At 61.4% G+C, this 21528-nt stretch overlaps 3 protein-coding genes across 3 annotated transcripts; 2 read left to right on the top strand and 1 right to left on the bottom strand.

The window, feature by feature from the left end:
- Positions 1-1802: 1802 nt before the first annotated feature.
- TCHP (trichoplein keratin filament binding) lies at positions 1803-7065 on the bottom strand. The gene is made up of 12 exons (XM_088525134.1): positions 6899-7065; positions 6352-6553; positions 6162-6218; positions 5630-5698; positions 4650-4823; positions 4013-4125; positions 3662-3728; positions 3398-3570; positions 3200-3281; positions 2757-2942; positions 2263-2406; positions 1803-2035 (listed from the first exon to the last, which is right to left on the bottom strand). Exons 1-12 carry the CDS (start codon positions 7063-7065, stop codon positions 2003-2005), a joined length of 1467 nt encoding a protein of 488 aa, XP_088381260.1. The 3' UTR covers positions 1803-2002.
- A 1235-nt stretch (positions 7066-8300) lies between these two features.
- On the top strand, positions 8301-11734 carry GLTP (glycolipid transfer protein). Its single transcript, XM_010217629.2, has 5 exons — positions 8301-8424; positions 9997-10058; positions 10405-10538; positions 11131-11281; positions 11357-11734. The coding sequence occupies exons 1-5, from the start codon at positions 8322-8324 to the stop codon at positions 11537-11539; spliced, it is 633 nt and encodes a 210-aa protein (XP_010215931.2). The 5' UTR covers positions 8301-8321; the 3' UTR covers positions 11540-11734.
- A 1864-nt stretch (positions 11735-13598) lies between these two features.
- Positions 13599-19342, top strand: TRPV4 (transient receptor potential cation channel subfamily V member 4). Its single transcript, XM_088525064.1, has 15 exons — positions 13599-13948; positions 15491-15657; positions 15728-15880; positions 15949-16089; positions 16237-16535; positions 16651-16830; positions 16899-17057; positions 17161-17253; positions 17373-17446; positions 17522-17687; positions 17850-17916; positions 18033-18349; positions 18426-18553; positions 19000-19121; positions 19197-19342. The coding sequence occupies exons 1-15, from the start codon at positions 13599-13601 to the stop codon at positions 19340-19342; spliced, it is 2562 nt and encodes an 853-aa protein (XP_088381190.1).
- The last annotated feature ends 2186 nt before the right edge of the window (positions 19343-21528 follow it).

Consider the following 21528-nt stretch of genomic DNA (forward strand, 5'->3'; position numbering starts at 1 on the left):
TTGGAAGCAGCTCCCTGCTCTTCCTGAGGCAGGCCTGGTATAATCCAGCCTTATTCTTCAAGGCTTTCTGGTGAAAACTGCCGTGCTTAGCTTAACAACCAACACCTAAATGTCAGTGGTTCTTTCCTTGGAGATCAGAGATGTGTTTGTATCTACACACAAACAGTGCCCAAGTGCCACAGTATTGTTGGATTTCTAAATGCTGTGAAGAGCTGCCTTCCTAAAGGATCTCTAGGTGCAAGAGAAGAGGGGTGGAGGAGAGTCGCTGACAAGCTAGTGCAGCCACCCCCTTCCTGAGCCGGCCTCCTCTTCTGAATCCTGGAACTGTTTCTAGATTTGCAGGAGTGTCGACAGGCTGGGGTTAGAACTGTGGAAGACAAATGCATTAAAAAAAAAAAAAGATTATCTATGTATTTTTTGTCTAATCTCATTTTAGGACTTTTTGCTTTAAGTTGGCATAATTGAAAGGTAAAGAATGTTATTTTTAAATCTCTCATGACATTGTTACATGGTTTCTTTAACATATCCTTCTCTGATTTCCAGATATCAGTTGTTTAAATTTGCCTCTGTGCCAAAACACAAGTGAACTTTAACTGCAAGCCCTTGTTCTCAATACACTAGCTATAGATTTTCTAAAATTTATGGTCGAACTGTAATTGGTTTCCTGTTCATTCCCATTTCTAGTGACTCCAGCCTCTCTGGACAAGTGTGTTTGAGATGGTGCTGATGACCAAGGTGGTGTTGCCCCAGAAGTAGCTTCATGTGGGATATGAAATTTTCTTAGCTAGCAGTGGAGCAGAAGCAGGGCCTGAGCAACTGCTCGTGTGCTTCATCAGGGCTTTTCAAAACCAGGCAGCATGGATCAAAAATAATTGTGAAACTAAGAGTAGTCCCTTAGCCCTCAAGTTGTGTGGCACTGCAGGTCAGAGGATACTGCCCTACCTGAAACAACCAAGATGATGTTTATTTTATGATTTGAAGTCTTTTCTCCCCTTCCCTGCCCCCTCCACATCCTCTTTACAAAATGCTGCATAGGAAAGTGAAAATGCCTTTCTCCAAACTTGTATTTATCAGTGTCATTCTGGCTGTACATTCTGACTTAATCTTTTGTTTACTGTATTACTATAAAATGCTAAAATCCTTTCAGTGTGTAAAAGTGTTCTGGGTTGAGTGCTGCTCTTGTGAAGAAAAGAACTTGGCTGGGTCACAGGGTTGAGCAAAGGCCTAAACCAGCCTTGCCCCGTCGAGGCTGCGTTCCTGGGGCTGCCCTTGCCTGGGGTGACATGAGGCAAGTTTGCAAGGTTGCTAAACCTCCCTCACTCCTGTGCTCGCAGCAGGCTTTTAACATAATGAAAGTAACACTTGTGAAGCTTGCAAAATGACTCATTATTTATAAAAACAAGAAAAAATAAAAACCCTTTATTGAAGTCTTCAACATGCTCCCCAGGGGACTGAACTGTCCCACACTGCAGGTTCTGGCAGTACCTCTTAACAGCATCTCTCAGTGATTTGCACTATGTTCTGAAGCAAGAGCTGGCACCTGGGGACATGCTGCTGTCCCCGGGTCACAAAATGCAACCCCTGGTGCCTCAGTGTTCCTGTGCTGCAGCAGGGAGCCACGCTGCAGGTTTTCTGACCACGCTGCATGTTTTATTGCCTTCGCTGTTCTTCCTGTCGAATGCTTCGACTCGCTGCCCTATGTGCCAAAATAAAATGCCACAACTCCCAAACAAAACAAGTGAAGCCATTAAGGGTGAAGCCCTCGATGTCTGGTTGTGCCTCTGAATGCACTGGAGCCAGCAGAAATTTGGTCTTGTGTTCAGTTAGGCTACAGCTAAGTATCTTCAAATATCTTCTTTCCATTTCTGTTGAGTCTTAGAGTCACTGTAAACTATTCTGAAAGCATTATAAGCTAAAGCATTCCTTGATTCCTTAAAATATTCTTTTTGTAGTATGCAAGTTCATTTAGTGCTCCTTCCTCAAGTATACAGGACAGGAATCTTCAGGTCCATGCTGCTTTTGGATGACCGTAGAGCTAATGGGGTCAAAACAAAAGAAATGATTAATATTTTAAGCACTCTAGAACTAGTTCTCTGTGCTGCTGTTACTAAGCAGTGAGAGAAAGTACTTGGAGCAAGACTTACAAATTACTGATAAGATTTTTCTTGTAAGGGTTGATTTAAGGCAAAAATTCTGCTTACAAGAAGGCTGTCACACTTTCTGATAGACCTAAGTGTCACGATTCCCCAAAGTGCTGCTTACCCTGTTGCGATATCCTTGCTCGGCCATGCGCTTGGCCTCTTGCTGCACGAGCTCCTCGCAGCGCTGCTTCGTTAACCTCTCCTCTTCCTCCTCCTCTCTCTGGCGCTCCTGCTCCTCCTGTTCTTGCAGGTGTCGTTCTGTCAGCTGAGGAGAGCAAAGACACGGGGTATCAAGGCTAGGTCAGATGTGCAGGCGAGTCTGGGAGGCTGCACGTGCCTTTCAAAGCAGCACTCTGCAGCAATAGGGTTTTTGTAACACAGCAACGTTTAACAAAGGCACTGAAAACTGTTCAGCTGACAAATCCACGTTGGAAACTTCAGCAGAACTGACTAGAAAGCCTGTTTGCCCACTTGGATTCTGCAAATTCCTTAACTAACCTCTCGGAAGCCGAGCTGTTCCCTGCTATTGTGTGTCAATATGTATTTTTTGGAAGCAACAGCTAAGCAGGGGCATTGCTGGAGCAGCTGGGCACACAGCTGGGAGCTGAACCCTACCTGCGCGTCCAGCTCCTGCCTGCGCGCCGACTTCAGCGACTCCTCCCGCGCTCTCTCGCGCCTGGTCAGTTCTTTGGCCTCCTCCAGCTCTTTGATCAGCTGCTCTCGCTGCCTCACGGACTCTTCTTGGGCCCGTCTGTTCAGCTCCAGCTTTTCCTGCACCTGGCGCTGTCTGCCCGCAAGCACCTGGGAGTGAGGAGGTCAAGGGAGGTGTCAGGCAAGAAAGGGGTCAAATGCAGAAGCAAAACTGAAAAAATCTCCTTGTTAAAGGAGCACTCAGAAAATATAATAAGAAAATAGAAAACTCTGGCCCTGGTACTGAACTAATTGATAGAGGTCTGTAATCCCCAAGACTTTTGCTTAGGCGAGTAACACGGCTGGAGTGATGGCTTCAGAGGAAGGAGACACAGATCATTAAAAAAAAGGTCACTTTTTAAAGGTACCTCACTCATCAGACGATCTCTGGCCTTCTTTTCTCTTTCCCATTCTTCTTCCCTCTTTTCCCATACTTTTTTAGCTTCTTCTCTAAATAGGGGATAAAGAATTATCTCTAAGGTTTAACTTACAGCTCAAAAAAATGTATAGGCCATGGTCATGGTCAACATCAGGGGACCACTTGCTTTAAGTGTGCATTGACTCACCTAAAAATAGTCTGCAGCTCTGCTTCTCTCTCCCTCTCTAACTGGAGCTGTTCCTCAATGACCCGTTTCATCCAGGCAGCATCTGCAATGGCCCGTTCTCGTCTCGCAGACTGCAGCCGCTGATCCTCCTCTTCCTTCTGAAGGAGGGCTAATAAAATCTGCCTGTCTGTCTCCTAAGAAAAGTCAAAAGATTAACAGTAATTCAACAGCCTCAAGCTTTGTGCAAAGCTGCTCTGAGGAAAGGCTAGCAGTGGGGAAGCTCACCAGCTCCTCCTGTATCTGCTGGGCACGCCGCTTCAGCTGGGCGCTGCACTGGTGTCTCAGAAAGCGACTGAGGAAGAAAGAAAAAGAGAAACACTGAAAACGAGTCTGAAGCTCTTACTATTATATTCTGAGGTGAAGATGCTGGCAGTTCATGCTATTTCTAAAATAAAGAAAAATAAAAGTAATTGCACCAATGTAATTTGCTCATTTGCTGTTCTAGGTGCTTCCTTCAAAAAAAAAAATTAAAGCATTAAAACCTACCACTGCTCTTAGCGAGTACTGAGACGGACACTGCAACAGGAACAGATTCTATCCAAGCCCTACTGAAACGTGCTACGTGCCACACCGTACCCAAGCTCCAGCTTCTTCCGGTGCTCTTCCATTCGTTTCCTTTCTTCTTCTAAGTTCTCCAGTTCCCACTTCTGCTTTATTAAATTCTCTTGTTCTTTCTTCAGTTTTGTTGCCTAATATTAAAAAAACAAACAAAACCCTAAGACACAGCACTTTAAAGAGCTAAGATACCCCAGAGGGAGCCTTTGTGCCAGTGTTTGCACCATGTTTTGCCACCAGCACCAGGAGTGGTTCCAAAGACTCAAGCCCTTTGCAAGCAGCCAAAATCCTCACTGCAGGAAATATCCCACTTTAAATTCCCTGCTGTTTTGCAGGTATATGGCACAGGAGGCACAGCAGAAAGCTCCAGCTGAGCAAAACTTCAGCAGGAAAGTGTCACCTCTAGAAGTTTTCACCACTCTTCCTCAGCTGATGCAGCACAAAGCAGTGAGCATGTTTAAAGGGGAGCAAATAAAGGCTCCCAGATCTCCATGACCACGGCAATGCTAAGGCAGAGGTCTGCATCACTAACAGAAACATTACCACGGCTTGCGTCATTGCTCGTGCAGTTCAACAGAAACCTGGAAGGAAGAAGTCAGGGCAGTGCTGCTGTGTTTGCAAGCAAAACAGCAACTTTTTTCCCAAATAAGGAGGTTACCTCTGTCTCCTGTAATTTCAGTTCTTTTATTTGCTGAAGTAACATTTCTGCTTGCTGCTTCTCCTCCAGCCGGCGCTTTTCTTGCTCTTGTCTCATTCTCTCCAGTGCCTCCCTCCGTGCAATTTCATATTCATTTTCATATCGTTTTCTCTCTTCTCGCTCAGCCGCCTCTTGCTTATCAAGCCAAAAGAAAGCAAAGTGTGTAAGGTGGGGCTGAACACAAAGAAATGGCTCAGGAAATCTGCAAATCACGAATTCCCGAAAGCTGAAGTGAATTTGGAGAACGTAGAACAAATACTAGGAAAGACTAAGGACAAAGTGAGACTCCCTGATGGCTGCAGCCTGAAAGTGGATGTTGGGCTCTCCAGCAGGACCCCGCAGGGCTCTCATCCTAAGCACAGGAGATGGGTGTTAATGTAATGAAGTTTTGTACACAAACAGCCTCAGTTTCTTACAGAGACCTACACTATTATTTTTGTTAGTTAAATGTTTCTTTAGTTGAAGACCTTCGTTAGGCTTTCAAATCAAAATTATTGTATCCAGTATTTGCAGATGGAGTCCTTGCAGCCTGGCACTCGGCCGCGTCCTGCAGGTGCCATCGGAGATGAGCGGGGAGGCGCTCAGCGCGTCCCGCACGGAGCGTCCCCAGCTCTTCTGGGAGACAGAGCGCAGCCAGGCGCTGGCTAGGAATGATGTCTCTTAATTAAAATTAATTGTGTTAACAACCCCAGCCATCCTGTGGAAACAGGACTCCCGATTGTTACAGGAACGAGCAAGGCAGCCCAAGTTGTTATTTGCTATGAAGACAGAGAAGCCACAGGCGAGTCCTGCTGCTCCCTGCGCACCCTGTTCCTGTCCCTACCGGCCACCGGGGTGTCCGTGAGCTGCGCTCGGAGGCGCGCGCTGGAAAACACAGCGTGCTGGGACACCGGCTCCCCGAGGGCCCTCGTGGCCACAGCCCCCGTGCAGATCCTGCTCACCTGCTTTTTCTGCACGAGCTGCTCACCCCACGCGTCTCTCACGTGCTTCTTGTGCAGCTCGGACTCCACCTGGAGAAAACAACGTAGGCAGCGTCACCACGAGCAACGGCAAGTGCGGAGGGGACACTTTGGAGACCCTGCTGGCACATGCCTAGCCCCAGAAGTCCCCTTGGGGGCTCCCTCTGCAGCGGCTGGGGCTGCACTGCTGCAAAACCCCAGGGATCCGGCTGCACGGCTGGTTTTCCAAAGGGCAGGAACCTTGAGGGGATTCGGCTACACAAGGCACAGGCGCAGAAACTCCGGTCTCAGTGTGAGAACAGGTTTCTCCCTGGGTTCTAAGAGCACGCACTTTGAAGCAAGCTCTTGCACCGTCCAGCCCTTTCACTACTTCTTTGCCTCTTGCCCATCAGAACCTGTGACCAGCGGTCGAGCTGCGAGCCGAGAGGAGCTACAGCAGCAGCTACACGTGCGAACACGTGCGAATCGGGTCCAGCAAGCGCGAGAGGGGGGACCAGCACACGGGCAACGTCACCTCCCGGAGCTCGGCGTTGTTCCTCCTCCAGTGCTCGTGCAGCAGCTCCTCCGCCACCTGCGGGCGCGAGGCGGGCGGCGTGAGAGCCGCGGCAGCGAGCGCCAAGGCCTCGCGGTGCGGCCAGGCCCGCGGCAGCGTCGCCGCGTGTCACGTCGTGTCACGTCGCGTCACGTCGCGTCGCGCTGCTCACCTGGCGCCGCCGGCGCTCGCGGGCCGCGCGCAGCTCCTCGCCGCGCTGGCGCAGGGCGGCGGGGCCGTCCCGCCGCTCGCGCAGCTCCCGCAGCTCGGCCGCCTGCGCCTCCCGCTCCTGCGCCAGCAGCCGCCGCAGCCGCGCGCGCCGCAGCTCCAGCTCCAGCTGCGCCGCCGCCGCCTCCTGCCGCGCGCCCGCCGAGCTGCGGGGGCCACGGCCTCAGCGAGGGCCCCGGGTACCCCCCGCTCTCCAGCCCGCCACGGCTCCCGCTGCCCTAGGTCCTCCCGGTGCTCCCCTGTCCAGCCCCGACCCGGTTACCTGCCCCCGGCTTCTGCCTCCCAGTTCCCCCAGGTCCTCCCACTTCCCCCGGTCCCTCCCGGTCTCCATCCCTTGCTCCTCGCTTCCCCCTTTCCCCATCCCACATCCCCTCGATCTCCCGATCTCCGCTTTCCAACCCCTCCGCCCCGGTGCTCCCCGATTCCCGCCCCCGCGGTCCACGGCCCCTGCTCCCCCCCTTCCCGGTGCTCCCCGGTGCCGCCGGCGCCACCTGAGCGGGGCGGCGCGCGGGGAGCTCCACTGGGCCTGCTTGGCGCTGCACAGGCCGGCGCGGGCGAACTCGCGGCTCGCGCGCTCCCACTGCAGGCGGCTCCGCGCGGCCGCCTCGCGCCGCCGCGCGCGCTGCCGCGCCAGGGCCCGGCCCGCCGCCGCCGCCATCACGCGCCCGCGCCGCCAACGGCCGCGTTGCCACGGCGACGCTTCCGGGACGGCTACGGCAGCCGCCGAAGGACAAGGGGCCTCGGCCCGCGCGCGGGCTGCGAAACCTGCAGCCGCTCCGCGTCCCGGAACGGGGGAACCCGGCCCAGAACGGGCCCAGAACCGGGCCCTGGGCCTCCCGAGCCATTGCAGCGCCCCGGCGGGATAAAAGTGAGATTCGGCGCTCTGCACCGTTGGAAACCCCTTGGATGCCTCCTGCCTCCCTGCGTGTTTATTGCACCCTAAAACCCGACACCGCCTTGGAGCTCCGGGCACTTCAATATTTATCGCGCTGTAAATATTTCAGGCGGGTTAAAGGTTTATGTTTCCGTCGGCCCCGGGCCTGGCACGAGCTCAGCACCACCCGCGGCGCTTCATCCCTGTGCTGGCCTGCGGGAGCCGCATGGAAACGGAGCAGGAGCCTCCATTATTAATGGGAGCGCCGGGAGCGCGAGCCGGCGAGGAGCGGGCGGCCGGGCCTGGGTCCTGCCCCGGCGGTGACCGGCCCTGCGCCAACACCCTGCGCTTTTGTTTGCTGCCGCGATAAGGTCGCTGTGGCCAAGCGAGCAAAGATCAGTGTTGTCCTATGACTTGTTTTCCAAGAGCGGCGTTGTACGAAACACCCCACGGCGCCGTCACGTGGAATGTTTTCCTGTGTCGCTCCCCATCTTTCCCAACCGGTCATTTTTCCACGCGCTTTTTCTTCTCTGGCTGCGGGGACTAAGTAACTGGGTGAATTCAGGCCTTTCGGGGCAAGAATTTTACGTGCTTTTCCTCAGTTTTGGGGAGTGATGCTTAAAATGAGCCACTCTCGCAGCAGGCTGGAGGTCGCTGGCGCAGGCAGCATGCGACCTGTCGCGACACGGCACGAAGCCGCCCGGCGCCATAAAGATTCATCAATAATTAAGGGCGGGCGGGCGGGAACGGCGCCCCCGGCGGGGAGGCCACGCGGCCGTCCCTGTCGCGACACGCCGCGTCGCGACACGCCCCGCCCCGCCCGCGGGGCGCGGCCCGCCCCAGCAGCGTGATTGGGCGGAGCGCGGCGGGCGGCGCGCGCCCATTGGGCAGGGTGCGTGGGCGGGGCGTGGCGGCGCCCCGCCCTTCCCGGCAGTGGCGCTGCCGGTTCGGGCGCTCGGCTGCAGGCGCTGCCGGCCGTTCCGCTCGCGCTGCCGGTTCGCGTCCCGGGCCCGGCGCCGGCAGCGGCGGCCGCGCCGGCCATGGCGCTGCTGCTGGAGCACGAGTTCAAGCCGCTGCCCGCCGACAAGCAGATCGAGACGCTGCCCTTCCTGGAGGCCGTGGCGCACCTGCCGCCCTTCTTCGGTGAGCCGCCCCGGTGCTCCGAGCTGCCCCTTCCCGGCGGCCGCCAGCGCCGGGGTGCCCCCCTGTGTCACCACGGGCACTCCAGGGTCCTGGGTCTCCCCCCATCCTAGTGCTGGGTGTCCCAAGGTCCTGTGTCCTCCCCACCATAACACTGCTGGGGGCCCCAGAGCCCTGGACCTACCCCCCGCCGTCCCTTGTTGGTGCTGAGCCCAAGGTGCCGGATCCCCCCTCTCCTGGTGCTGGGACGCAAGATCCTAGGACCCCTCCATCCTGTCCTAGGGGCCCCAAGGTCCTTAGTTTCCCCTCCCTATCCTATCCTGGGACCCCCAAGTTTCTGGGACACCCCCCCCCATCCCAGCGATGGGGACCCCAAAGTCCTGGGTCCATCGGGGTGCGGAGCCCCAAGGTCCTGTTTCCACCCATCCCGGTGTTGGGGGTCCCAAGCTCCTGCCCGCCTCGTCCCCTTCCTGTCCCAGGTGCCCCTAAAGTCCTGGGTGTCCCCCCACCCCACCCCATCCCATTCCGCCCCATCCCGGTGCTGGCTGCTCCAGGTGTCCCCCGCCCTGGTGCTGAGCCCCGTGGGAACAGCCGGGTTGCGTCAGGGCCCGTCCGACCCGCTGAGCCGCCGCGTTGGGAAACGCCAGGGAGCCGCGTTGGGAAACACCGAGGGAATTGCTGGGGAACCACATCGGGAATTGCTGCGGTGCCGCGGAGCTTGGGGAGCACCGGCTGCTCCTGCCCGCGCGCCCGGGGCTCCACGAAGCCGTCAGCAGGGTCTAACGGGCTGACATCAGTGCCCCCGTGGTCTCTTCTTGGCCTTGACGCTCCACGGAGCTGAGTCCTTCCATGCTCATGACAGCACCCAGAGAAGCCACTGGGTTCCCACGCGTTCCCATTTTGCCGGGTGCCGCTCCGGACGCCCTCGCGCCGCGGCGGCCGGTGCCGTCCCGCCCCGGGGCTGCCGCCCTCCACAATGTCCCCTATTATGCTGGAGCGAGGCCGGGGGCTGGCGGCGCCGGCCTGCGGAGCGCCCCGAGCTCGGGACCCGCGTGGGGAGAATGCTGCAAAGATCCCTCCCGGCTCCGTGCTGGATCCAGGGATGCACCTGCAGGGAGCTGCCGGTGCCCCTGCTCCGGGCTCTGCGTCCACTCCGGAGCATGGCCAAAGGCCAAAGCTCTGTGGCTGGAGGCAGGGAGGGATGTTGGAGCAGCCCCCCTTGCGGCCGCGCTCCCAGGACCAGCTTTTCCTTGGAAAAAAACAGCCTTTGCTGCGTGTTCGCCCTGGGAGGTCGCAGCGTTGCCTCCCTCGGGAGGACCCCAGCGCTGGCCGGTCCTCGAGGCTCTCCCTGTCTCTGGGGCTGGGTGTAAAACTAAACGATCAGCCCAGGGTTCACCCCCCTGCTCCGTCGTGTTCTGGCAGCCCCTTCCCAGAGCATCTGCTCCCCGGTGTCCCCTGCCAGGCTGCGCCGCAGGTGCCTCCTGGTGCCTTCCCTGCCGCTGAGGTGGAGCTCGGTGGCTCGGGGGGTCTCATGTGGCCGCAGGGACCAGCTCCCCTCTCGCTCTGTCTCCACAGATTGCCTGGGGACGCCCATCGTGTACTCGCCCGTCAAGGCAGACCTAGCTGGGAATATCAAGGTAGGAAAGGGCACCGGAGCTGTGCTCCCTCTAGCGCACGTTGGGCATCAGGAGCGCCCAGGAGGGATCAACTCCTCCCAGCCTGAGGTGCTTTGGGAAGGGAGAGACAACGTCCTGGGATGTTTGAGAGGCTCCTTCTCCGCAGGGCTCCTGCAGGGGCTGCCCCTGTCCCTGCAGGTTTAGCAGCGAGGTTTGTGAGCGAGGCCACCAGCCAGCTGGGACGCGCAGGGTGGCACATGTGGCCCCAGGAGAGCTGGCTCCAGCGCTCCCTGGGTGCCGCACGCTTCCCCTCTTCTCCTCCCCTGGAGCCTCCGAGCCTGAGGGCTCCTCGCTGCGGTCGTTTCAGAAAATCCGAGCGGTTTATGAAACCAACCCCGCCAAGTTCAAAACGCTGCAGAACATCCTCGAGGTGGAGAAGGAGATGCACGGCTCGGCGTGGCCGAAGACGGGGGCAACGCTGGCGCTGATGTGGTTGAAAAGGTGACTCACGGCGTCGGAGGCTGTGCCAGGCTCCGGGGTGTGTCCTGGTGCTCGCGGAGCGACCCGAGTGCCAACGGGAGGATCTGCTGCTGCCTTGGCTCTGGGCTAGCCAAGAAAAGCTGGCGTGTGCCCGATCTCCTGAGGACTGCTTGTGTCCAAAGGGTGTTTGCCGGCCTTGGGTCCGGCGGGTCCCCCCGGGCTGGGTTTGAAGGAGGCAGCGAGGGCAGCCGCGTGCCCAGGCTGCAGCCTGGCATGCACCGAGCTCCCTGCGCGGGCCGGGCCTCAGCTCTGCTCGCCCCGGGGTGCAGCGATGCTCGAGGACTTGGCCTTGGCTGATGTTCTCCTGCCTCTTCGGGGGAACTCGGGTTCGCATCCCGCTGCCTCCCTGCCGGCCTTGCGGCTTTGTGCCGCTCCGTAAACCTCCTCCGAGCGGGACGCAGCCTGAGCCGCGGGTTTCCGACGCGCCTGGACCACGCGGGGCTCGTGGCAACGTGTTGGGTGATGCCACGTCCAAGGTGGCATCACAAACAGGCGGCCCGTCCGCGTCCGCACATGCCCATCCGTCCGCCTGACAGCTCTGCTTCCCTCGTAGGGGCCTGAAGTTCATGCTCGTTTTGCTGCAGAGCATCTCTGACGGCGAGAGGGATGAGGAGCACCCAAACCTCATCAGAGTGAACGCCCTGAAAGCCTACGAGATCGCTCTGAAGAAGTACCACGGCTGGATGCTGCAGAAGCTCTTCACGGTGAGCGCGGCGCGCGCGGCGGGAGCCCCGAGCACCCACAGCTCCTTCCTTACCGCCCTTCCCCCTGTTTTGTAGGGCTCGGTCTATGCTCTTCCATACAAATCGGATTTGCTTAAGGCTTTAGAGAAAGGTAAGGAAGTGAAGGAGGAGGAGACCATAGAGAAGATCCGGCAGTTTCTCACACGGGTCGGCCCCATCCTGGATGCGATTTATGAGATGTACACGAAAATGAACGCAGAGCTGAGCTACAAGGCCTAGCGCCTGCACGGGACTCGCACGGCCGAGAGCACGGTGCGGCCATTACTACCTGTGTCTTAATCACTGTGACAGCTCAGGCTGCTGCTGCTTGTCAGATGCCTGATTCTGGTCTGGATCTGCAGCGGATACCCTACTTTTTTAAAAAATAATAATTTTCTATGAATAATACAGCAATAAAACAACGGTATCCCGAGTTGTCTTAGAAGAAAAAATCAGTGTTTCTAGTCCTTAGCGGAGGGTTTATTTGTGATACTCCGTGCTCTCTGGCCTGGCTCTGCTCCGTGCCCCGGCGCGGTGGTGATGGGCACGGCTGGCCGTGCCCGGGGGCAGCCGGCCCCTGTGTGGGGCGGGCTGGGATGTGCCACCCCCGGGCCCTGGGGCGGCAGCGGGGCCGGGATAGGGGCGCTGGGACCCTCCTTGGGACGTGTGCGGGACTGGAGGGCAATGGGGGCGCGAGCTGCTCTGCACCGAGCCGGGCACCGCAGGGACCCGCTGGGATGTGGGGGGCACCGGGACTGCACCCGGGCTCGGTCCCGGGATGCAGCGTCGGGGCGGGATGCAGGGCTCAGGCCAGGGCTGTGGGTCCGTGTGCCCCATCTATCCCCAGCATCCGCACGGCTGCATCCCATGGGATCAGCGCGCGGCATCGGCCCCTCTCCCCCGAGACAGCCTTTGCATCCCGGGGATTTCTCCAGGAGGGGGCCCGTGCGCGCGGCTCCAGCGCGGCCGGTGCCAAGTGCCGGCGCGGGGTGTGTGAAGGGGAAAGGGAGCGAACAGAGGGCGCTTGTTCGGCCGCCGGGGCCGCCGCGCGGCCGCTCCGGCCCAGGTGAACGTGGCTGTTTGCTTTGGAAGGAGGCTGGAGCGCGGCCGTGAGTTTCCGTGGGGCCGGGGGGAACATGATGCGGTCAGACTGATTCACTCCCACCTGGAGCCCGGCATCCCGGCGGATCCGCCGGCTGGTGCCCGCGGAGCCGTGCTGGAAAAGGGCACAACCATTCGCGCTCCTCCTTGACTCATTCACTCCAAAAAGGGAGGAAATCTAAAAAATCAGAACCCAAATAAGCCACGAGCCCAACATAAGCAGCTGGGTACCACCTTTCCGGGTGGTGGCCGGGACGGTCTGGGTTTATGGGATGGGCCAGCAAGTCCGTCACTTCCAAAGCAAATTTCCTGCCGTGGGGCTGAGTCCCTGTGTTTTCCACTCCTGTCCTGTGCTTCGCGGCTCCGCCGGCTGCAGCTCTCCCGAGGGGTAAGACCCAGGGGGGACATCCCATGGGGGCTGGAGCGCTCCGGCTGTGCGGGATGGAGGTGCAAAACTGGCCCCGGTGCCTCGTGCGCTCGGCTGGAACCTGTGGGAAGCGGCAGGATGGAGGGGAGAGCGGGATGAGGAGGGGCAGCGGGAAGGGGACAGCCGGCGGGATGAGCGGGGTAGCGGGACGATGCTCCCCGCGCGCTGCCCGCGCTATTCCGGGCTCGGCGCTCGCGGCTCTCCCTCCCGGCTCTGCTTTGCCTGTGGTTTGGGCTGGGATTTCCAAGGCGCCCGGAGAAGCCGGTGCTTCATCCTGGGGCAAAGCCTGGGGCGGGAGGAGGACACAGTGCCGGGCCGGGGACGCGGTGCCCCATTGCCGGGCGCGCGGGGAATCTCTCACGGAGGTGGCGGTGGCCGGAGGAGGCCCCACGTTGCCGCGGTGGGGATTTGCCGCCCCGGTGCCGCCGCTCCCCCCGTGGAGCCGGCTCTAATGACACGCTGCCTAATTAGAAGCCGGCCCTGCGGCGGGGAGAGGCCGAGCCCCGGCTGGGGCCGGAGCCGCAGCGGGACGGGAAATGACACGTTCCCAGGGTGCTTTTTCTGTCCCGCTCCGCACCGCCTTTCCCGGGATTGTGTGTCACGCTTAGCGCAGGATTCCTGCCCTCTCCTGTGCCTCTCTGCAAGCGAAAAGACGTGAATTCCTGGGATTGCTCACGCGTGTGTCCATCACCCTCCTCCGCCTCCCGGTGCTGCCAGGTGGCCGCGGCTCAGGAATATCCCGGGTTTATCCCGCGCGGGAGCCCCGAGGGGATGGCGGAGGCGGAGGCGGCGGCGCGCGAGGCCGCGGAGGCCGAGGACGGCTCGGCGCAGCCCGACGCCTTCCCGCTCTCCTCGCTCGCCGACCTGTTCGAGAGCGAGGAGGCGGCGGGGGCCGAGGCGGCGCGCGGCCCCGCCGGCGACGCCAGGCAGAACCTGCGCATGAAGTTCCAGGGGGCCTTTCGGAAAGGCGGCCCCAAGGCCCCGGAGCCGCCCGAGGGCTCCATGTACGAGGCGGCCGTGGCACCCGCGCCCAAAAAGGCCCCCATGGACTCGCTCTTCGACTACGGCACCTACCGGCAGCACCCGTCCGAGAACCGGCGCTGGCGCAGGAGGGTGGCCGAGTGAGTACCCCAGGTGTGGGGATGTGGGGGCTCAGGGATGCGGGATACAGGGATGCCGGGATGTAGAGATGCGGGGATTCAGGGATGCCTGGATGCGGGGATGCGGGGATGTAGAGATGCGGGGATTCAGGGATGCCTGGATGCGGGGATGCGGGGATGTAGAGATGTGGGGATACAGGGATGCCTGGATACAGGGATGCGGGGATGTAGAGATGTGGGGGCTCAGGAATATGGGGATACAGGGATACGGGGATGTAGAGATGTGGGGACTCGGGGATACGGGGATGCGGGGATCTAGAGATGCAGGGACACACAGATGCAGGGATGAGGGAACATGGGGACACAGGTCTATGGACATGCAGGGACATGGGGATGCAGGGAGCCAGGATGAGAGGATGCAGGGATATCGGGGCACTGGGGCATGGGGATGTGGGGCTGCAGGGATGAGGGAACACAGGGCTGGGGGGATGTGGGGATATGGGTGTGTGGGGTTAAGGAGATACAGGGATGGAGTTAAATGGGGACACAAGGAGATGGGGAAGTGGGGACACGGCGATGCGGGGACACAGGAATAGGGGGATGTGGATGCACAGGAATGCAGGGATGAGGGGACACGGCAATGAGGGGACACGGCAATGAGGGGACGAGGGGGCGCAGGGGGGCGGGATGCAGTGCCGGTCTCGCTGGCATCGGGGTGGCCCCCCCCGGTGCTGGGGAACCTGCGGCTCCGACCGCTGCGCCGTGAAAGAGGCGTCTGTGCGGCGCGCTCCACCCGGCCGCGCTGGCAGCCGCCGCTGCCGCTCGCCCGCCGCCGTCAATGGCCTTTTCAGGAGCCTCCACCCTCCGGCCGCGCCAGGAAGCCCGGCCGGGGGGGCTGCGGGGCCGCACAATGCCGGCCTGTGCCGCGCTCCCGCGGGACGGGACGCGGCAGCTCCGCAGCACCCGGCCCTGGGGGTGCCGGGAGCCGGGGGGCCGCTCCGCGCTGCTGGGGGTGCTACAAGGGGCTGCATGGACCCCCAAAATGGGGGTCTCCCTGGCGTGGATGAGCCCTCGGGGCAGCCAGGGCAGCAGAGCCGGGCTGCTTCCTCAGAGCCGGGTGCATCCATAGAGCTGGTTGCATCCTGCAGAATCCCGCGGTCCCCAGCAGCATCCCGTGGTGCTGGGTCACATCCCGCACAGCCGGTTGCATCCCACGCTCTCCGGCTGCATCCCGCGCTGCATCCCGCAGCGACGGGGAGCATCCCGCAGAGCAGGGCTGCGTCCCGCAGCACTCACCCCGGGACGGCTCCGGGACGGCAGAGCTTCCTTGCAGCCCGGGCTCCAGCTCCCGAGGCGCTGGCAGCCGCCCAGCCCCAACCAACCAGTCAGGCAGGAAAATCCTGCTCGGAAGGGGCCGGGAGCGGGGCTGGAGCCGCATCGCTGCACCCGTGTCCCGAGGGTGCCCTTTCCTGGGCATCCGTCCCTCGTGTTGCATGGGGGGAACGGAGGCGCGGAGGGGCCGACGCCGCGGGCCGTCCCCGCGCCAAGTCACCCACCTCGCAGGAAGCCCTCGCCCAAGGCGCCGGCGCCCAGCCCGCCGCCCGTGCTCAAGGTCTTCAACAGACCCATCCTCTTCGACATCGTGTCCCGCGGCTGCCCCGCCGGCCTCGACGGCCTCCTCGCCTTCCTGCTGGCCCACAAGAAGCGCCTGACGGACGAGGAGTTCCGAGGTGAGCGCGGGGACCGGCGCGGGCGTCCGCACCCAGGGGTGCCCGCTGAGCCCCCCGTGCCCGCCCGCAGAGCCCTCCACGGGCAAGACCTGCCTGCCCAAGGCGCTGCTCAACCTCAGCGGCGGCCGCAACGACACCATCCCCGTGCTGCTCGACGTGGCCGAGCGCACAGGCAACACGCGCGAGTTCATCAACTCGCCCTTCCGCGACGTCTACTACCGAGGTGGGGCGCGAGGGGCCGCGGGGGGCCGGGGCCGGCGCAGCTGGTGCTGACGGGCGTCCCCGGCGCAGGCCAGACCGCGCTGCACATCGCCATCGAGCGCCGCTGCAAGCACTACGTGGAGCTGCTGGTGGAGAAGGGGGCGGACGTGCACGCGCAGGCGCGCGGGCGCTTCTTCCAGCCCAAGGACGAGGGCGGCTACTTCTACTTCGGTGAGACGGCCCCGGGGTCGGGACGGTGCCGGGCGGGAACAGCCCTGCGCCAGCGGGATGCTCGGGAAGGCGGGAGCGGATGCGGGAGGGCGCCGAGCCCCGGCGCAGCTCGGTGCGGCGGCGGGGGCTCACGGGGCCGCCCCGCAGGCGAGCTGCCCCTCTCGCTGGCCGCTTGCACCAACCAGCCGCACATCGTGCACTACCTGGCGGAGAACGGGCACAAGCAGGCGGACCTGCGGCGCCAGGACTCCCGGGGCAACACGGTGCTGCACGCGCTCGTCGCCATCGCCGACAACACGCGCGACAACACCAAGTTCGTCACCAAGATGTACGACCTGCTGCTCGTCAAGTGCGCCAAGCTCTTCCCCGACACCAACCTCGAGGCCCTGCTCAACAACGACGGCCTCTCCCCGCTCATGATGGCAGCCAAGACCGGCAAGATCGGGGTACCAAAACCCGGCCGAGCCCCAGCGCGCTCGGAGCGCGAGGCCGTGAGAGGCTCTTGCGCCCACCCAAGTGGTGGTGAAGGGCACAAAACCAGGGTGCTGCTGGGTCCTGCAGATCTTCCAGCACATCATCCGGCGGGAGATCACGGACGAGGACGCCCGGCACCTCTCGCGCAAGTTCAAGGACTGGGCGTACGGCCCTGTCTACTCCTCGCTCTACGACCTCTCCTCGCTGGACACCTGCGGCGAGGACGTGTCCGTGCTGGAGATCCTGGTCTACAACAGCAAGATCGAGGTGCGCGATGGGGCCGCGGGGGTCTGCAGGGCGCCCGCTCCCCGCTGATGCCACCGCCGACCCCGCAGAACCGCCACGAGATGCTGGCCGTGGAGCCCATCAACGAGCTGCTGCGCGACAAGTGGCGCAAGTTCGGTGCCGTCTCCTTCTACATCAGCGTGATCTCCTACCTCTGCGCCATGGTCATCTTCACCCTCGTTGCCTACTACCGGCCCATGGAAGGCACTGTGAGTCCTGCACCACCTCTGGCAGGGACCTTTTGGGGGCTTTCTGCCCCAAATAAAAGCTTCTGCTCACCCTGGGTGCCGCTGACAGGCTCTGTCCCCACAGCCTCCCTATCCGTACACCACCACCGTGGACTACCTGCGCCTGGCCGGGGAGATCATCACCCTCTTCACCGGTGTCCTCTTCTTCTTCACCAACGTGAGTGCTGTGGTGGAGACAGGGACAGGATGCCCTGAGGCCCGGTGATGGGCTCTGGACATGCGAGACCTGCCTCTTGCCCCATCCCAGCTCCTCTCCAAACTCTTGTCCCCCGCCAGGTCAAGGATCTGTTCATGAAAAAGTGCCCAGGCATCAACTCCTTCTTCATAGATGGCTCCTTCCAGCTGCTCTAGTGCGTGGAGAAGCCCGGGTGGCCCCGGGGCTGGCGAGGGGCCGGTGCCGGCGCTCACTTCACACTCTCCTGCAGCTTCATCTACTCGGTGCTGGTGATCGTCACGGCGGGGCTCTACCTGGGCGGCGTGGAGGCCTACCTGGCCGTCATGGTCTTCGCGCTGGTCCTGGGCTGGATGAACGCGCTCTACTTCACCCGTGGGCTCAAGCTCACCGGGACCTACAGCATCATGATCCAGAAGGTGTGTCCGTGGCTGGGGGTCTTCTCCTCACCACGCAGGGCTTGTTCCTCATTTCTCATGACTGCTGCGGGCAGACCTTGGCACAACCGGCCTGGCTGGAGGTGCCTCAAGAGCTGCTCCCAGCTGGAGAGCCCGTCTCATCCCCATCTCCATTGATTCCAGATCCTCTTCAAGGACCTGTTCCGCTTCCTCCTGGTCTACTTGCTCTTCATGATCGGCTACGCGTCAGGTAGGCACCAGGCCGGGCGCGCGGGGCCGGCGCCGTGGGCACCGGGGGGTCTCTCCGGGACCCCATCTGCTGCGGCCCCCCTGGACTCGCTGTCCCTCTGCCTCCTCCCCGCCCAGCCCTGGTCTCTCTCCTGAACCCGTGTCCCAGCACCGAGTCCTGCGGCCAGGAGCCGTCCAACTGCACGCTGCCCACCTACCCATCGTGCCGCGACAGCCAGACCTTCAGCACCTTCCTGCTGGACCTCTTCAAGCTCACCATCGGCATGGGCGACCTGGAGATGCTGGAGAGCGCCAAGTACCCCGGCGTCTTCATCATCCTGCTCGTCACCTACATCATCCTCACCTTCGTGCTCCTCCTCAACATGCTCATCGCCCTCATGGGCGAGACCGTGGGGCAAGTCTCCAAGGAGAGCAAGCACATCTGGAAGCTGCAGGTAGGAGCGGCTGGGCCGGCGCTGCCCGTGGGGCTGGCGGTGCCGTGGGGCTGAGGGCTCCCTGCTCTCCCCACAGTGGGCCACCACCATCCTGGACATCGAGCGCTCCTTCCCGGTGTTCCTGCGGAAAGCCTTCCGCTCCGGGGAGATGGTCACCGTGGGGAAGGGCACGGACGGCACCCCCGACCGCCGCTGGTGCTTCAGGTAAAGGGCTCATTTGCACCCTGGGGAACTGCACGGCCACTGGGTGCCCGGATGGGCATCCTGGCACTGCTCCGGGCCCTGGGAATGTGGCGGACGGTCCCAGCCCCCCGCTGCGGCCCTGTCCTGGATGCAGGTGGTATCGTCAGCATCACTCCTGCATGGGGTTTGGGACCATCTGCTGTGAGACTGAGGGCTGCTGTGGGGGCATGAGGAAGTGCAGGTGCAGGGGTGGCATGTGGGGACACAGACGCTGGGACATGGAGATGCAGGTGTGGGATAGGGAGATGCAGGTGTGGGGATGCAGGTGTGGGGATGCAGGCATGGGATGCAGGGATGGGACATGGGGACATGGGGATGTGGGCACCCTGTAGCCCCAGTTCAGGTGGTGGCGGGTGCCTGGATCAGGGGTCTCCTTGCTGCCTCCTCCGTCCAGTCTGTGCCCGCAGGGTGGACGAGGTGAACTGGTCCCACTGGAACCAGAACCTGGGCATCATCAGCGAGGACCCGGGCAAGAGCGACACGTACCAGTACTACGGCTTCTCCCACACCGTGGGCCGCCTGCGCCGAGGTGAGCGCCCGCGGGGCCCGCGCGGTGCCGCGACGGGCACGGGGGCCGGCGCGCTGACCCGCTGCCGCCCCGCAGACCGCTGGTCCACGGTGGTGCCGCGCGTGGTGGAGCTCAACAAGAGCGCGCCGCCCGCCGACGTGGTGCTGCCGCTGGGCGCCGTGGGCGCCGCGGAGCCGCGCGACCGCCGGCACGGCGCCGCCGCCGCCTCCGCGCCGCTCTAGGGCCGCGGCCCCGCGGCACCCGCCGGCTCCCGGGCCCTGCCGCCCGCCTGCTTCCTCAGGGATTTGCCCGGTCTCCTCCATGGCTCCTGTGGGCGCAGCCCGGCCTGTGCCAGGCCGTGCCGGGGCCATGCCCTGCTGTGCCGGGACTCGGCACCGCGGCTGTGGGCGGGCGGGCGGGTGCTGCAGGGCCGATGCTGTTCACGTTTTTGCACAACATTTGTACGACTATTTATTTAGCAATAAAGGCAGAGCTGCAGCCACTGTGTCTCTGCATCCGTGGCCTCGAGTGTGGGGAGAGGCAGGAGATAGGGCCCTGCATGGGGGTGAGTGCTGTGCCATGCCGTGCCGTGCTGAGCCAGGCCAGGTGCCCGCCTGGAGCAGGCTGATAGTGGCCAGGACTGTGCAGGGCTGGGACATGCTGGTTTGCTGAGCTGCAAAGGGCTGTGCATGGTGAAGGGCTGTGCATGGTGCAGGGCTCTGCATGGTTGTGCGTGGTACAGGGCTGTGCATGGTGCTGGGCTGTGCGCAATTCAGGGTTGTACTGTACGTGGTGCAGGGCTGTGCGTGGTGCAGGGCTGTGCATGGTGCAGGGCTGTGCACGGTTGTGCACAGTGCAGGGCTGTGCATGGTGCAGGGTGTGCACTGTGCAGGGCTGTGCGTGGTGCACAGTTGTGCACAGTGCAGGGCTGTGAGTGGTGCTCGGTTGTGCAGAGCTGTGCATGGTGCATGGTTGTGCAGGGCTGTGCGTGGTGCAGGGCTGTGCACGGTTGTGCACAGTGCAGAGCTGTACGTGGTGCTCGGTTGTGCAGAGCTGTGCAGACCTGTGCGTGGTGCAGGGCTGTGCACAGTGCAGAGCTGTGCAGGGCTGTGCATGGTGCATGGTTGTGCAGAGCTGTGCAGGACTGTGCGTGGTGCAGGGCTGTGCGTGGTGCAGGGCTGTGCACGGTTGTGCACAGTGCAGAGCTGTACGTGGTGCTCGGTTGTGCAGAGCTGTGCAGGGTCGTACGCGGTGCATGGCTGCGCAGAGCTGCAGTGTCGCTGGGCCCGGGCTCCGCTGGAGGGCACCACACACCGCACAATGCCCAGATCCAGCCCATCCAGGCAGCCAAGCGGGCGCAGGGCCCAGCTCCAGGCCAGGAGCCAGGCCCTTGCGATGCTCCGTGATGCTCCTGCTTTGCCCAGGGTCGTCCCGCTGGAGCCCCGTGCCCAGCGCCGTAACGGCACCGGCCCCCCTTAAACGTCACTTACATCCATCTCTCTCCTGGCGCTGGCAGGATCCGGGGAAGCGGGGGGCGAACGCAGACGCTGCATTAGCACCACACGTAGCCTGGGCGACTTCCCGCAGGATGGAGCTGGGAACGGAGCCGCTTTGCTCTCACCTAGGGCCAATCCAGGTTTCCACCTGTTTGAGAGGGGCACAAAGCCCCTGTGCCATTGACATCAGCTGCAAAAAGTGGGGTTTTCCAGCTGATCTGCAAGTAAGGCCGGCTTTTCCCCATACAAACAGCGCAGGGCGCGTGTGAGCGGGTTTTATGGGAGCCTTTGGCTCCACTCTGGGCCCACGGCGGGTCCCCGTGGGGAGGGGATGAACCCACGGCGGGCAGAGGGAGGCACTCACCACCCTCCGTGCATTTGTTTTTAGCTAAATCCAAGGCTTCATTTGCAAAGATACCATCAGCCAGAATGAGAGATGTTTTTTAAAAAAAAAAAGTCATTTTGCAGCGGTGCAATTCACACCGCCCATCTCTCTGCTGTGCTCCCAGGCCGTCGGGGTGGCTCCGGGTTTCCCACAGCGCCTCCCTTGGGAATCATCCACGTTATTTAATGGAGAGGCATTTGCAGACCCAGAGCATCCCCAGCCCCGCGCCATTCCCTGCGGCTGAGCAGGGACACAGCGGGTTGCACCGTACACACGGAAGGGACCGGAGCCGGGAGCGGGATGGCCCCGCCGGCAGGACACAGCAAGCAAACAAAACCCAGAGCACACGTCCATGACAGCCTGGTTTTACTTTGGGAAAAACAACATCCGGACACACAGCTTGCAGGTTTTGTGTGTGTTTCTTTTTTTTTCTTTTTTTTTTTCTTTTTTTTTTGCTGTTTTCTCTCATTTTTAAAACAATATAGTGCAGCCAGCACTTCTCACAGTAGAATATAATGGTCGATTTTAGTATAAAAAAAAACATTCT

The sequence above is a fragment of the Tinamus guttatus genome, unplaced genomic scaffold (assembly GCF_059628265.1).
Source record: "Tinamus guttatus ecotype Peru unplaced genomic scaffold, ASM5962826v1 Tinamus_guttatus_pri_ptg000223l, whole genome shotgun sequence".
NCBI lineage: Eukaryota > Metazoa > Chordata > Aves > Tinamiformes > Tinamidae > Tinamus > Tinamus guttatus.

Excerpts from the sequence above, each read along its gene's own strand:
- TCHP (XM_088525134.1), bottom strand. The coding sequence starts at position 7,065 with ATGGCGGCGGCGGCGGGCCGGGCCCTGGCGCGGCAGCGCGCGCGGCGG. Across the intron at positions 5,699-6,161 it reads ACAACGCCGAGCTCCGGGAG|GTGGAGTCCGAGCTGCACAA; the intron begins GTGACGTTGCCC and ends TGTTTTCTCCAG. Across the intron at positions 4,824-5,629 it reads AGCTCGTGCAGAAAAAGCAG|CAAGAGGCGGCTGAGCGAGA; the intron begins GTGAGCAGGATC and ends TGGCTTGATAAG.
- GLTP (XM_010217629.2), top strand. The coding sequence starts at position 8,322 with ATGGCGCTGCTGCTGGAGCACGAGTTCAAGCCGCTGCCCGCCGACAAG. Across the intron at positions 8,425-9,996 it reads GCACCTGCCGCCCTTCTTCG|ATTGCCTGGGGACGCCCATC; the intron begins GTGAGCCGCCCC and ends CTGTCTCCACAG. Across the intron at positions 11,282-11,356 it reads TGCTGCAGAAGCTCTTCACG|GGCTCGGTCTATGCTCTTCC; the intron begins GTGAGCGCGGCG and ends CCTGTTTTGTAG.
- TRPV4 (XM_088525064.1), top strand. The coding sequence starts at position 13,599 with ATGGCGGAGGCGGAGGCGGCGGCGCGCGAGGCCGCGGAGGCCGAGGAC. Across the intron at positions 16,536-16,650 it reads CCAAGACCGGCAAGATCGGG|ATCTTCCAGCACATCATCCG; the intron begins GTACCAAAACCC and ends TGGGTCCTGCAG. Across the intron at positions 17,058-17,160 it reads ACCGGCCCATGGAAGGCACT|CCTCCCTATCCGTACACCAC; the intron begins GTGAGTCCTGCA and ends CTGTCCCCACAG.